The sequence below is a fragment of the Prinia subflava genome, chromosome 4, assembly GCF_021018805.1.
Source record: "Prinia subflava isolate CZ2003 ecotype Zambia chromosome 4, Cam_Psub_1.2, whole genome shotgun sequence".
Taxonomy (NCBI): domain Eukaryota; kingdom Metazoa; phylum Chordata; class Aves; order Passeriformes; family Cisticolidae; genus Prinia; species Prinia subflava.
Window position 1 is genome coordinate 2,743,026 of NC_086250.1, and position 14,525 is coordinate 2,757,550.

Here is a 14,525-nt window from a genome sequence, read left to right on the forward strand (position 1 = left end):
ACCAACAAACAAACAAAAAAAACCCCACCAAAAACCACCCCAAAAAACCCCAAAGAACAAAACAAAAAAAGAAATAAAAAGGGGTGGAGGGGGAAGGTTTTTTGGCAAATTTCGCTACAGGAGCTGTGAGTCTTTGTGGAACTTCTATTGGATTCGTGGGGAAATGAGCAGGAAATGTTAAAATGATTCAGCTTTTAAGACAGTGAGGTAAAATATAAATGTTCAAATGAGAAATATGAATTCTCAAATGAGAAATTTTTCTAGATTTCTACTGCACATGGGAAAAGAGGGCTAAGGCAGACACTCCAAATGCACAACGTGCACACAGCCCAGATGGTGCGTGGAGGGAAATTCTGCTTTCTGCCTCCTCCCTGGTGCTTCCCCTGAGCCTCCCTCCACCTGGCAGAGAGCAGCCACTTGCCAGGGGCAGCACCCACGGATTTGGGATAATTAGAGAGTACCCAGAGCTGCAGGGAAATATTTTGACACTGGGGGTTGGCTGAAAGCTCCTCAGCTCTCCCCACTCTCCCCTGAGCCCGTGCAGTCACTTGGGCTTATCCCTGTGGTGCCTGGAACAGGGGCTGGGCAGAGTTAAAGGAATAAAAGAGGTTTTTATTAAAAGGCCTTCAAAGGATTCACCTTGGGCAGTACAAGAGCCTGGCTGAGGTTCCACCCAAGATGGACAATTGGTCACGATTTTTCACACTTTTATAAGTTTTGTTCCATTTCAATATTGCGGTTAATTGTCCAATTACAGCTTCAGGTTATGCAGCCCCATCCTCCCAGATTGCTCTCCTCAATTTGCTGCTGTTTATAATTTTTTATATATCCAGAAGCAGTAACCACGTTGGTAACCAGGATGTATCTGTTTGTCTTTTAGGGTTACAATTCACCCCAGGAATACATTGCAACCCAAGGACCACTGCCAGAAACCAGGAATGATTTTTGGAAGATGGTTCTCCAGCAAAAATCACAAATTATTGTTATGCTCACTCAGTGCAATGAGAAAAGACGGGTAGGTCACAAATCTTTTATGTGGTGTAAAAGAAACCACTCTGGAAAAGCTCTTTTATGCTGAGTGAATGTCTTTGCATTGTGTCTGATCACGAGTCAGCATCACAACCAGCTCTGGAACAGCATCTGCCTTCCCCTTTCAGGACCTTCTTTGACATTCCCTGATGTTCCCTGGCCTCCTTTGGCTTCCTCTGACCTTTCCTGAGCTTTCTTGTCCTTTCTTGACCTTCTTGGACTTTCTCTGACTTGCTGCACCTTATTTGACTTTTCCTGACCTTCCCTGGCCTTCTCTGACCTTCCCTGACCTTTTTGACCCCTTCTTACCTTCCCTGACCTTCTTTGATCCCTTCTTACCTTCTCTAACCTTCCCTGAACTTCTTTGACCCTTTCTTACCTTTTCTGACCTTCTTTGATCTTCTTTGACCTGCTTTGACTTTTCCTGAACTTATTTGACATTTTTTTACTTTCTCCAACCTTCTTCAACCTTCCCTGACCTGCTCTGACCTGCTTTGATGTTGATTTTCCCTTTCTTTACCTTTCTCAACCCCCTTTGAACTTGTTTGATGATCCCTGACTTTCTTCGACCTTTCTGCCCTTTTACCTCCCCTGACCTTATTTTGAAGCCTCTCCTCTGACACGAGGAGGGACTGAGAGAGCTGTGACTCCTCATCCTGGAAAAGAGAGGGCTCCAGGGATTTTGTCCCTGTGCACAAATACCTGGGATGGGAGGGAATGGAGATGAGGGACTTGCCCAGTGACAGGTCAAGAGGTGATGTGCACAAATTCAAAAACCACATTAAATTCCTTCTGAAGTCAGGAAACATTTATTTACTGTCAGGGGGACTGAGCACTGGGAGAGGTTGCCCAGACCTTGTGGAGTCTCCATCCTTGGAGATATTCCAAAGTCACCTGGTCTAGGGCTGGCTCTGGGTGACACTGCTTGAGAGGCAGGGGCTTGAACAGGATGACCTCCAGGGCTCCCTTCCAACCTCAGACCTTCTGTGATTCTGCACTTTTAAGTTTAAATAATTACAAAATATAAGTTCTATCCTTACATTTCCCCTTGATGTTGTAATAGAAATATTTGGAATATAATTTGGGGGTGCATTATAATACCATTATATGACCATTATTATATTATGTGGTTATTATATATGATTATATATACCCTCTTTCCCAGGGTTTTTCTCCATTTACACCTGTTATATCAGAAGGAATAACAAAAGGCACTCTTTTTGTATTCTTCACTGTACTAAAGCTGCCCTTCTGAAAACTAATCCACAGCTGATGGCCACAATTAAATTCATTTTTTTTATCTACACACTGACCAATCTAGGTACAATTCTAAAGTTCGTAAAACTACGAAAATCAGCGTCAAAACCTATGCACACAGCATATCTATTAACGTAAAACTCTATCTTACTAGCATAAGGTTCTACCTTGTTGTACATAAAATTCATACTAAAAATTATAAACAGTACCCTACTCTATTTTTGTTATGTCTGTACTCTATCACTAGGCCTAAAGCTGTGTCCTTCTACACTGACAACTAGGACTTAGAGCATGTAAAATTTAAAGCTAAGGGTTAAATTTCTACTTTGTGTATCTAAAGCTTTTCTATATTCTAATTTTTCTAAAGGTTTTAATTCAATCTCTGTACTTCTCACTCTCGGTGGAGGATCCATGGAAACAGCTGATGGGCACAATTAAATGGGAATGGTCAGACTGGAAGTCACAGCAGGATAAATCACTTTTTATTGCAGCAGCAAGGGAACAGAGGAGTGGGATTGCTAAACCTGAGGTTCTGCGTCCTTCTGTGTGTGCTTCTTTCTGTACCTGTGTTTTTATAAATCCAAATGCAGGCGGGTTTCCCTCTGTTCCAGGTGAAATGTGACCACTACTGGCCTTTCACAGAGGACCCTGTTGCCTATGGGGACATCACGGTGGAGATGCTGAGCGAGGAGGAGCACACGGACTGGGTGTACCGCAGCTTCCGCATCAGCTACGTGAGCAAAACACCTTCAAAGCTGGATTTCAGCCCAGCCTTTTCCTCAATTTCTGTCCGTTCCTGGCATTGTCTAAGAGAGAATGGCTCTCTCTGTGAGAGATCCATGTCCTTACCCTCACTTCACACGGGCAAATGATGAAATCACAAAACTTTCCCCTAAAATTGTCTCTGAATTTCTTTGCAAAATGCAAGGCTGAAACAAAAGTAGCACCAGAGCTCTGGACATGTCTATAATACCAATAATTACTGCCAACAAATGTGTGAATGCCTTCTTTTCTGTATCTCAGGCACACCTTCTTCAAAATACTTCACACCTCATTCAAAATACCAATGGAAGAATTGCAGATATTTTTCACAAGGGCAATTCTGCAATAATCATTTCTACCTGTAGAGTATTGAAACAAATGTGAGAGTATGTGGTGCCCAAATGAAAGCTCCCCAGGCTTTCAGGCATTTCCCTCCACCTTTGTTTCCTGCATCAGCTCATTGCCGGCACCATCTCATGAAGGAAAATTTAGGGATATGGAGGGGATGTGGAAAAAGCTGTGCACTGGCAATTCACCACTCACACAGGGCCTTGTGTGTTGTGTTGAGGACCTTACTTCATCTAAAGCCACTAGAATTTTTAGCACTGTAATTGTTGTGGTTTTTTTTTTTATAGTGAGCTTTTCCCCTAAATGTTTCCTCTGGTAAGGTTTTTTCTTCCCTTTGGTTTTTTCGTTGTTTTTTTTTTTTGTGTGTGTGTCTTTTTGTTGTTTTGTTTTGTCTTGTGGGTGGTTGTTTGTTTGGTTTTTTTGTGGTTTTTTTGTTGTTGTTGTTTTATTTTGTTTTGTTTTGTTTTTCTTTTCTTTAAAACTTGAAAAGAAAATCTCTCAAGAGTCCAGGCTTGACTGTTTGCCAACAGTGTTCTTTATCTGTGGCAAAATGAGAAAAGGAGAGGGAATGGAATAAAAAGAATTGAAAAACGCAACAGTTCTTGATTTAAAAGCAAAGTAAGATGGAACTACCACAGGGACAAAAGCATAAAGCAAATCCCCAACCCAGAAACAGGAAGCTCACACCATTTGATAATGATGGCCTGATATTCCTCCCACTTTATAATCAAACAGCATCTTTGTTCCTTGCCAGTTTTGGGGGTTTTTTTAGGTTGCATGTGGGGAAAAAAATGAAAAGCACTAAATAACAATAAATAACAGTGTGACTGAGTGTGGTGACACTGCTAAAAGCCCTGCTCTGCTCCTCCCTCCAGGCTGACGAGGTGCAGGACGTGATGCATTTTAACTTCACTGCCTGGCCAGACCACGGCGTCCCCACCACCAACGCTGCCGAGAGCATCCTCCAGTTCGTGCAGATGGTCAGGCAGAAATCTGCAAAGACTAAAGGCCCCATGGTCATACACTGCAGGTAAATGCTTCGAGGAAAAGGTGGCAGGACAAGGTGGGACATTAAATAGGCTGGGAAACCATCCAGGAGAGATTTTGGGGTTCTGCTCGCCTGCTGGCTGAAGGTGGTTCTCTGGTGTTATGCAGCTCTCCCCTGTAACCTCATGGAGAAATTCATAGAGGATATTCTGTGAGTCTTAGTATCAAAAAAAGTGCTCAATAACCCGGGGAAGAGATTTATATATAATATTATGAAATCAAACCCCGTATTTACTGCTTAATTGTTCTGGGAAGGGACAGAAGCAAGGACCAGAGAGCTGGGCAACAGCTCAGCAGTGTTTTCTTTTTTTCAGTGAGGATTCTTCCAGCAGCAAAGAGGGATATTTTCAGATAGGATTTTTAGACTATGCTGTGCATTTTAGACACAAAGATTAAAAGTAACAATGCAACAAAATTAGTGAGGGGGGCAAAGAAAGAATATATCGATCAACTGCTGCAGCAATTGTCCTCAGGCTTTAAAGAAGGCACAGAATGAATTTATCAGTTAATCTGTGCAATTAACACGTCAGAAGTTCCATATTTGAGAAATGAGCACAACAAAAGCCAAAATAGAGACCTGTTTTGTGACAGTTGGACTGTGTAGAGATGAACTGTTAAACATTATTGCAAACACCTTCAAGGCTTTTCAGAAAAAGCGTGACAAAACAGAAGAACGAACTTTTGCTAAGATACCGTAGTAGTAGGTAAGGTGATGGGATGCTGTGTGAAACTCTGTAGAATCTCTAAAGTCACACTCAGAGAAATCTGACTGAAACATCACATGTGGAATCACAGTGCAGAGAATCGTACACACACGAGAATCCCTCATTGAAAGCAGTGTGTATTATTTCTAGTTGCTAAGCTTCCCTTTGGGGAAAATGAAGATTTTTCAGCTGAGTGGAAGCTATTTCTGTCCATGCTCCCAAGGCAGCAGTCCTGCAGTGCAGACTCTTGTGGCTGGCTTGTCCTTTGGGGACACACTGCAGTAGTGCCAAGAGCTTTGCAGTGAGGGGAGATGTGGAGCTGAGTCCCCAGGTGTGACCCCCGCCCTCTCTGGGCATCCCTTGCTCCTGAGCAGGGCTCTGCACTTTTGGCTTCAGTTGTAGAGATTTACTGGGGTCTCATGAAGCCTGTGAGGAGAGCAGTGAGAGCAGGAAGAGCACAGAGCTAAGGGTGGGTGAGGCTGTGTGTGTGTGAGAGCTGAGGGTGTGTGTGCACATTGTGTGTGATAGCTGAGGGAGGGTGTGCACATTCTGTGTTTGCGTGCATGTTCTGTGTGCGAGTGTGCATATTTTGTGTGCGTGTTCTGTGTGTGTGCACATTCTGCGTGTGTCTGTGCACGTTCTGCGTGTGTGTGTGCACGTTCTATGTGTGTCTGTGCACGTTCTGCGTGTGTGTATGTTCTGCGTGTATGTTCTGCATGTGAGAGCTAAGAGTGGGTGAGGCTGTGTGTGTATGTGCACGTTCTGTGTGTGTGTGCATGTTCTGTGTGTGTGTGCATGTTCTGTGTGTGTGTGCACGTTCTGTGTGTGTGCACGTTCTGTGTGTGAGTGTGCACATTCTGTGTGTGAGAGCTAAGGGAGGGTGAGGCTCTGTTTGTGTGCACGTTCTGTGTGTGTGCATGTTCTGTGTGTGTGCATGTTCTGTGTGTGAGAGCTAAGAGTGGGTGAGGCTGTGTGTGTGTGTATGTGCACGTTCTGTGTGTGTGTGCACGTACTGTGTGTGTGTGCATGTTCTGTGTGTGTGTGCACATTCTGTGTGTGAGAGCTAAGGGAGGGTGAGGCTCTGTTTGTGTGCACGTTCTGTGTGTGCACGTTCTGTGTGTGTGCATGTTCTGTGTGTGAGAGCTAAGAGTGGGTGAGGCTGTGTGTGTGTCTATGTGCACGTTCTGTGTGTGTGCATGTTCTGTGTGTGAGTGCACGTTCTGTGTGTGTGTGCACGTTCTGTGTGTGTGTGTGCACGTTCTGTGTGTGTGTGCACGTTCTGTGTGTGTGTGCACGTTCTGTGTGTGTGCACGTTCTGTGTGTGTATGTGCACGTTCTGTGTGTGAGTGCATGTTCTGTGTGTGTGTGCACGTTCTGTATGTGAGTGTACACGTTCTGTGTGTGTGTGTGCACGTTCTGTGTGTGTGTGTGCACGTTCTGTGTGTGTGTGTGCACGTTCTGTGTGTGTGCACGTTCTGTGTGTGTGTGTGCACGTTCTGTGTGTGTGTGTGCACGTTCTGTGTGTGTGTGTGCACGTTCTGTGTGAGTGTGCACGTTCTGTGTGTGTGTGCACGTTCTGTGTGTGTGTGTGCACGTTCTGTGTGTGTGTGTGCACGTTCTGTGTGTGTGTGTGCACGTTCTGTGTGTGTGTGTGCACGTTCTGTGTGTGTGCACGTTCTGTGTGTGTGTGCACGTTCTGTGTGTGTGTGCACGTTCTGTGTGTGTGTGTGCACGTTCTGTGTGTGTGTGTGCACGTTCTGTGTGTGTGTGTGCACGTTCTGTGTGTGTGCACGTTCTGTGTGTGTGTGCACGTTCTGTGTGTGTGTGTGCACGTTCTGTGTGTGTGTGTGCACGTTCTGTGTGTGTGCACGTTCTGTGTGTGTGTGTGCATGTTCTGTGTGTGTGTGTGCATGTTCTGTGTGTGTGTGTGCACGTTCTGTGTGTGTGTGTGCACGTTCTGTGTGCGAGTGCCCCCACTCTGCCCAACCACAGGTCGATGGGCTGCGTGCCAGTAACTCCCCCAGACCCACCACCCTGCCCGGCCTCAGATCCGTTCCTGGCTGGCTCCAGCTGCAGGACCCTGCCCTTTGCAGGCCCCTCAGAGGAGCCGGGATGAGGTGCATGTCTGTCTGTCTGTCTGTCTGTCCGTGTGCATTGCAGCGCCGGCGTGGGACGGACGGGGACGTTCATCGCCCTGGACCGGCTCCTGCAGCACATCCGTGACCACGAGTTCGTGGATATCCTGGGGCTGGTGTCGGACATGAGGTCCTACAGAATGTCCATGGTGCAGACAGAGGTAGGCTCTGCTCACTCGGCTCTGGGGCAGTGGTGTTGTGCCCATTTCTCACCCTTCTTCAGCAGGTTCATGTCTAGTGACTGTTGTTCCCCCTGAGCACTCGACAAAATCACTAGGAATCATTACAATATAATCAAGTTTCCATCTTCACTGTGGTTTTGTCACATTGTTGATCTGCTGCACAGGTAGGTTTAATGATTCTGCAGTCTGTCTGCCAGAGGAAATGAGTTATTCCTTCTGTGGAATGAATATGCAGACAATGCATTAGAGCAGATTAACAGATGAACTTTTCAAACCACGCTGCAAAGGGCTGGGCTTGCTGAGGGGATTAATGGCTCATGAAATGATATCAGTGTCGGGCAGCCCTCTTCAAGCATCGTGTTGGGATCACCCAGCCAAGAGTTGGAGCTCGTTACACAATGGAATTTCAAACAAGCCAAACAGACAAAAGGATTGTGAGTCAGCCAGACACCCTCCTGGCCCCTCTGCCTACTCAAATATCTACTGAGTAGTTCCTTCTCTGTTTTTAAGACAAAAATATATAGACAATATATATTTGGGGGATAAAACTGGAGATAAAACCAATATATACCTGGGGGAAAAAACCAAAAACCAATATATACCTGGGGGAAAAAACCAATATATATCTGTGAGGAAAAAAAAAATCACAAACCCTTTCTTCAAAGCAGAAGATTTGATGCATCTAAACCTTCCCAGTTCCTACCAAGTAATGAGGGAAAGATTTCATATTTCATGCCTGTTGTACTCTTCCTTGGTTAGACACAGAACAAGTGAGCAACTCCCATGCAGTGTTTGCATGAAATGCCACCATCACTGTTTTCAGGCTAGGTTCTTTGTTGCCAAAGTTTGCTGAACTGAGAGCAAAGCAAAAAAACTTGTAGCAGGGAGAGGAGAGGAGGAAGAAAACCTGCAGTGACAACAGCTAGCATCTGGAAATGAAATAAAGCCATTTTCAGTCCATCCTGGGTCATTCCTATCAAACTGCCACTTTTCATCTCAACTCACTCTATCAATCCAAAGGCAGATCCTTATGGAAATGCCAGAGTTAAAAAATCCTGATGGTTGATTGATTTGAGTTGCAACTGTTACCACTCCAGAGGTGATGAGGGTTTCTGTAGGGTTGATTATTTTTAATATTTCTTTTTTTTTCATGTAGAACCTCATTGCCTGCCTGGGGCTGATTTTCAGGGCAGTTACTGAGCTCCTGCTGTCACAGGCAGTGGCCAAGTGACACTGACACCCAGTCACAGAGGCCACCAAAGAGTTTTTCCATGCAAAATCTGAAACCACTGACAGATCACCCGAGTTCACGTTGTCTTGTATGCTGGAAACTTGGCAGTGTCTCAATGAGCAGTTTAAAAAAACAAATGGCATGAGCTCAAAAAGGGGTTTAGAATGGAGAATATCCCGAATTGAAACCAGCCTCTCCAAATTAACTACTCTGTGAACAAAATTGGGGCTTTCTTTTTATTGATAGAGAAGTCAAACACTAAGGAATGTGAACCTCATTGAAATATTTCAGGTGCATATGTGGCATGGGTGCAACTTGTTGCACATAAAACATTCAGATACCTTTCTTGGAATTTATTTATTTTTAGGCAATGTAAAGTAGACCGACTGTAAGTCAGATTCAACTCTTCTTTCATTATTCAGGTTATTAATAAGTGATTTTAGTGCCAGGTGGATTCCACACTTCCCCTTCTGCTCTCTGTAACAATTGTGCACTATTATTTTGGGAGCTGATTACTCCCTGTGCCTTGTGAGGGGCTGAGGTGGGAGACACAGAGCTGTGTAGGCTGTTACTGTGAACTATCAAACTGTTTCACTGGCTGGGTTTTTGCCATGCTTTCTGAGGTACAAAAAAGCCCATTTATTTGGTCTTTTCTTCCAGGAACAGTACATTTTTATTCACCAGTGCGTGCAGCTGATGTGGCAAAAGAAGAAGCAGCAGTTCTGCATCAGTGATGTCATATATGAGAACGTCAGCAAGTCCTAGTTCAGAGCCACAGGTGGTGAGTCAGGCCCACAACCCTGTTCCAGAAGCTTTGCTGGAAGGTTGGGGCTTTTCTTATTCCTATTCCATATGGAGAGTGAGGGAAAAATCCATCTAGCCTCCTGCAGTAAATAATCCACTACCCTTTCCATGGCAGTGTTAGGAAATATGGGCTCACTCATATTTAAAGAGAGTCCAGAACTCCTGGTGAGCCATCTAAGCACTCCCTGCCACTTGTCCTAAAATGCTTGCAAAGCTTAAAGGGAGGGAAAGCTTCAATATCTTCAGTCATTGTCATAAAAGCATTTTGCCTGGTTACCAAGGCCAGCAGAGGCCTGGGGATGGTCTTCTGGAGGGTGAGTTGGTAACCAAAAAGCTCTGACATGAAACAGTGGCAAGTTTTTTCCTAAATCTAAAATCTCTGAACCAGAGAACCTGCAGGCTCTCAAACTGGTACCAAAAGCAGCACAAGTGAAGGCCTGGTCTTGCTTTCCCACTGACCCCAGTGCCTGAGCAAAACAAGTGGCTGTGGGCACGAGGTTTGCTGGTGGGGACAGGCTGTGGGACGTGTGTCACTGCTCTTTAGGCTTCCAAGCTTTGGCTCATTAGGTGGCAGCAATAACCCAGCCATCACCTTAACACTCCCTTTGGGTGCAGCAGGAGGCTGCAGGCTTGGACACAAGTGCTGCTCAAGGGCAGAGCTGGGCTGAGCAGCCCCTCCAGGGCTGTGGCAGGACAATTCCGTGTCTGCTGTGCCTGTGGTGCTGCACGTGTGCCTTTATTAACCCCTGCCTGCAAAGGAAGCCCAGTTTGCCTCGCTGGCCTGTGTTTAGGTAGGTCACTGTCTAATCTGAGCCCCAGCCTGTGTGCAGGGTCGGTCAAACAAACGCTAAAAACTGTATTTATTTCCTTTTCTTCTGTCTGAAGCGTTCTGTTTGTTCTGTTGCAGGTGAGACCATGAAGCACACCCATCTTCCCTTGCTTCTGATTTATTTTCTGTTGATGGTTTGGAGGGCAGGTGTTGTGCCACCAGAGATCACTGCTTTGCAGTGCACGGACAATGAGGGGAAGAAACTTTTACCTTTCTGAAGCACTGGGGAGACAAAGCCTTAACGAGCCTGTGGTGTCTTTTGAACTGTTTCATTTCTGGACATTTTTTTTAAAATACTGGACCAAATTCAGCTAAACAACATGAAGGAAAAGACACTATATGTGCATAAGATAGATTGCTCCAGAGTGTTGGGGTTTTGTTTGGTACTTTTGGTTAATTTCTTTCATAATTTTTTTTTCATTTCTCTGTGCAGGTTGGGCTTAAGGTTAAAGTAAGTGCAATATTTTTTTAATGGTTGACTGAAGAGCTTTCTTCATGTGTCACTGGTCTGTCCCTAGGAGAGCAGGCATTGTTAGTATCTAATAATACCTCATTAGTGAATAGCGAGGCATGAACATACATGAAGAACTCTGGAGATGGTGACAAGGGGCTGGGAGGGCAGGGGGGGTTGCTGGGTCCGTGGATTTGACTGTTTCCTTACAGCACTGATGTTCGTGGGGCCTGGGGGGAGCACAAGACCCGAGGAACGGACTGACAAACAGAATTCCCAGCTCTGGAGCCCCAGGCTGGAACAGGCAGCTGAGACAAGGCCTGGGTTTGCTTCTTGGCTGGGCTGCCACTAATTAAACAGAGGGGTTGCTCTTTTTGCCGACCTTTTTTCAGTAATGCCACTGATCAGGCTCTTGTTCTGGATGGATCTAATCACAGGGCAGCCGAGCTTCAAGCTGGGATATCTTAGCATATTTACTACAGCATTTAACTGTCTGAGCAGTCTATGGTGCCTATACCCCTCACTCATTCATTATTTTTTGTAATTATTAACCCTGTGTAACAAATGCAAAGCTGGTTCAGGTTGGAGGGGTGGAAAGAAAAAAAAAAAAACCACACAAAAAGTGCTTTAATAGATTTAACTATTTTTTTCCTGAACCAGGAATTGACAATGTTAAGAATACGAGGTTTTGGCATGTGAAGGGCTGGTTATCAATTTGTTGCTGCAAGGCTGCCAAAGTGTCAGTATGGATTCCTGCAGGGCCTTTGGGGGCAGGGCGGGGGGCTCTTTTATTTTTCGCTGTCCGTTTCAGTTCTAGTCAAAATAATTAGCTCTCTCTATATTATTTCTTTTGGTCTTTGTATAATTCCGGTACATCATTGTGTATTGTGACATAGATGCTGTCAAGGATGGATGTTTGATGGCATTTTTGTAACCTGTTGCTTTGTGTCACCTCATTGGAAGTTAGCAGCAATGGTACTCAATGTAAACAAAGCAGACTTGAGCTGGAAGTAAACACACTGGATTGCTTACGTGTGGAGAGAGGAGTCACTGTCAGCACAACACAAACACCCCTGCACACGCCTTTTATTCCCCTCACCCCAGGCAGGGTGCTGGGCACGAGCTCAGCTGCTCTCAGGAGCCTGACAGGCTCCTTCTGCTGATATTCCTGTTTCTTTTTCCTTCCAGAGTTATTCCACTGGCAGGTAAGTAGGACTGGATCTATCTGGTAACTCTTTCATCATGGTGTTGGTTACAGTGGAAAACTTCCTTCCACCTGCCCCATGTGTGTCATGCACAACTGCATAGACTGAAGATAATTCCCAGCTAAAGCAGGTCCTTGTGAGGGGTGCTGAGCAAACAGGACCCTGCCTCTGTTACTAAATGGGTGTGATAAGCATTTCCCCCTTCTCTTTCCAGGCATCTCACACTGCTTGCACTAATCCCAGTCCGAGAGCAGGGATGCTGTTTCTCCGAGCACAAGGTGGATGCAAAAGGGAAGAGCTCTGTCTCAGGGAGCCAGCTGGTAACAAAAAAGGATCCAATGGTGCCACATTCCTCCCTCCTTTCACTGGTGTGCCTCAGCTGCAGGGCTGCCATTCCAGCAGGGACAGCAAAGAGTTGTCTGGCCTAAACTGCACAGAAAGCAGAATTATAAAAGAGCACTTGACTATTTAGACCTTGCCTCCCCTCCATGCTTTTTAAAAAATGTATTTCTGAGTTTTATTACATGTTTACTCAGAAAATGTGTCCGTGTCCCTCCAGAGAACTGGCTGGGGGAAGAAAAAAAAGAACCCACAAATGTTCTTTCTCATCTACTGTCTCCTCCCTCCTGCTGGCCATTGCCCATTGAGCCTGTATTTATTCTGTATCACAGACCAGAGTAAGCAGGTTACTTCTTAATTATTCATCGTGCCCACAAAATGTCACAGTGCGAGCTGGCTGTGACAGAAGCTGGGCTGAACGTGACAGGCTACAAAACTGCTGCAAAGATGCCAGAATCAGGACACTGCCTGAGCAGCCTGAATTTACTAGACAGTTTTTGAATGCGTGTCAAAAATCATTCCACGTGCACAGCAGCACATGTGTGTTTTTCCTTTAACAGCTGCTTAATTACAATGAAAACTCCATCAGAACAGTAGCTTTTCCTACCCCACACAGTGTGCAAAATTGTGTAAGTGGACATGTGGAATGGGAATGGAAACCAAATGGAAACCTCCTCTCCCAGCATTCAAGACATGAGTAAAGCAATAAATGAGTCTGAGGATATTCTGGTTCAGCAGACTCATGCAGAGCCTTTTAGCCTGAATTGCCATGACATAATTTCAGCTTTACCTCATCATACCTTCAGTGTAAGTCCAGAAGAACAAAGTTTTGGACTTGTGCTTCATGTTAATATTGTTTCCAGCATCTGTCAAAATAAAACTCTCAAGTCATCACAGCTGTAAAGCTGTCAGGAGCTTCAGGTTTGGTAAGAGATTTTTTGAATTATGGGCTTCATGTCTATAGCTCTGCTGGCACTACTGATGTTAAAAGGTTTGTTCTTTGGAAGCACAGAGCTGCTGAGTGAGCACAGGCTGCTGAAACGCCCTCCACCCAGTTAAAAAGGCAGACTGATGGCAGCAAAACAGTAAATTCCTCCCTCTTATCAAATGTCTAATAAGGCACTGATTTTGGCATTTAAAAAACTGCTTTGTTTCCTTCTCAAAGACATATCCCTCTAAAATAGCAGTATTGAAAAAATGAGCCTCACTGCTCCAATCCTAGAGAAAACATTTTGAATGAAACACTGCATTTTACTACTGTTTCCATTTAAACCGTGGCATATTTTGAAGAAAACTTTTTTTTATTTGGGGAACCCCAAATGAGATCTCCTTTTGATTTCTTACCACTGCCAACAAAATGAAAATTCAAAAACTGCACAGCAGCATAAGGGTGAAGCTCCCTGCAGTGCTTTAAACCACCGAGGAAATTGCAGCAAACAGGGAAATATTTGTCTCAACACCATTCAGATTTCACAGACTGTAACACAGAAATCGTAATGGTCAATTCAAAGTTTACCCTGTAAATACAACCCAATGAGTGCCTGGCTATTAATTCATTTAGAAACTGTGAAAAAAGGACACAAACCAAGCAATCAAGCCCCAAGATGATTCTGCTTATCCTGCAGTGTGTGGAAGGGGTTTCCTCTTTGCCCCTCAAATATCTCCCAAGAAGCCTCTGAGCACACTGAGCACATTCAGAGTTGTCTGGAACTTTCTAAACATCAGCTGCACAGAAATCCAGCTTAAAAAAAAAACAAACCCAAAAAGTGGTGAAGCCACCTTTTTTCTCTCAGAGGTGAAATTTGGGTTCTCCATTTAACACCTCAGAGTGCCAAACTTCACAAAGTCTGGCACATCCCAAAGGTGCTGCCTCCTTCTGAGCAAAAGCAAATGCTGAAATAAAAACCAGCAGAGAGAATGAATATTGGCATCCTGTTTTGGTAATTATCAGGGGAGTAGAGGTGCAGGTTACTACTACAATGCATTTTATGGAATCAGAGATATTTATCTATATTTCTATTTATATTATTTCTATTTCTATTCATCTCATTTATACAATTTTTAAAAAATTTAATATTTATCTCAACCTTCCCATGAGAGAAAAGACAGGGACTCTAAGTTTTAAAAAGAAGTTTCAAATACCTTTTTAAAGATTCCTCCTCCTGCACTTAAGGATTTCTCCCTCCTTGACCCATTTCTGAA

At 44.5% G+C, this 14,525-nt stretch overlaps 1 protein-coding gene across 1 annotated transcript in view; it reads left to right on the forward strand.

The window, feature by feature from the left end:
* Positions 1 to 14,523, forward strand: part of PTPRO (protein tyrosine phosphatase receptor type O) — a 211,244-nt gene extending 196,721 nt beyond the window's left edge. Inside the window, exons 28-33 of the mRNA XM_063395156.1 lie at positions 881 to 1,015; positions 2,898 to 3,020; positions 4,272 to 4,426; positions 7,308 to 7,443; positions 9,356 to 9,476; positions 10,407 to 14,523. Coding sequence (XP_063251226.1) covers positions 881 to 1,015; positions 2,898 to 3,020; positions 4,272 to 4,426; positions 7,308 to 7,443; positions 9,356 to 9,460 — 654 coding nt within the window. The 3' untranslated portion in view covers positions 9,461 to 9,476; positions 10,407 to 14,523. The remainder of the gene's footprint in view (positions 1 to 880; positions 1,016 to 2,897; positions 3,021 to 4,271; positions 4,427 to 7,307; positions 7,444 to 9,355; positions 9,477 to 10,406) is intronic.
* Positions 14,524 to 14,525: the final 2 nt, after the last annotated feature.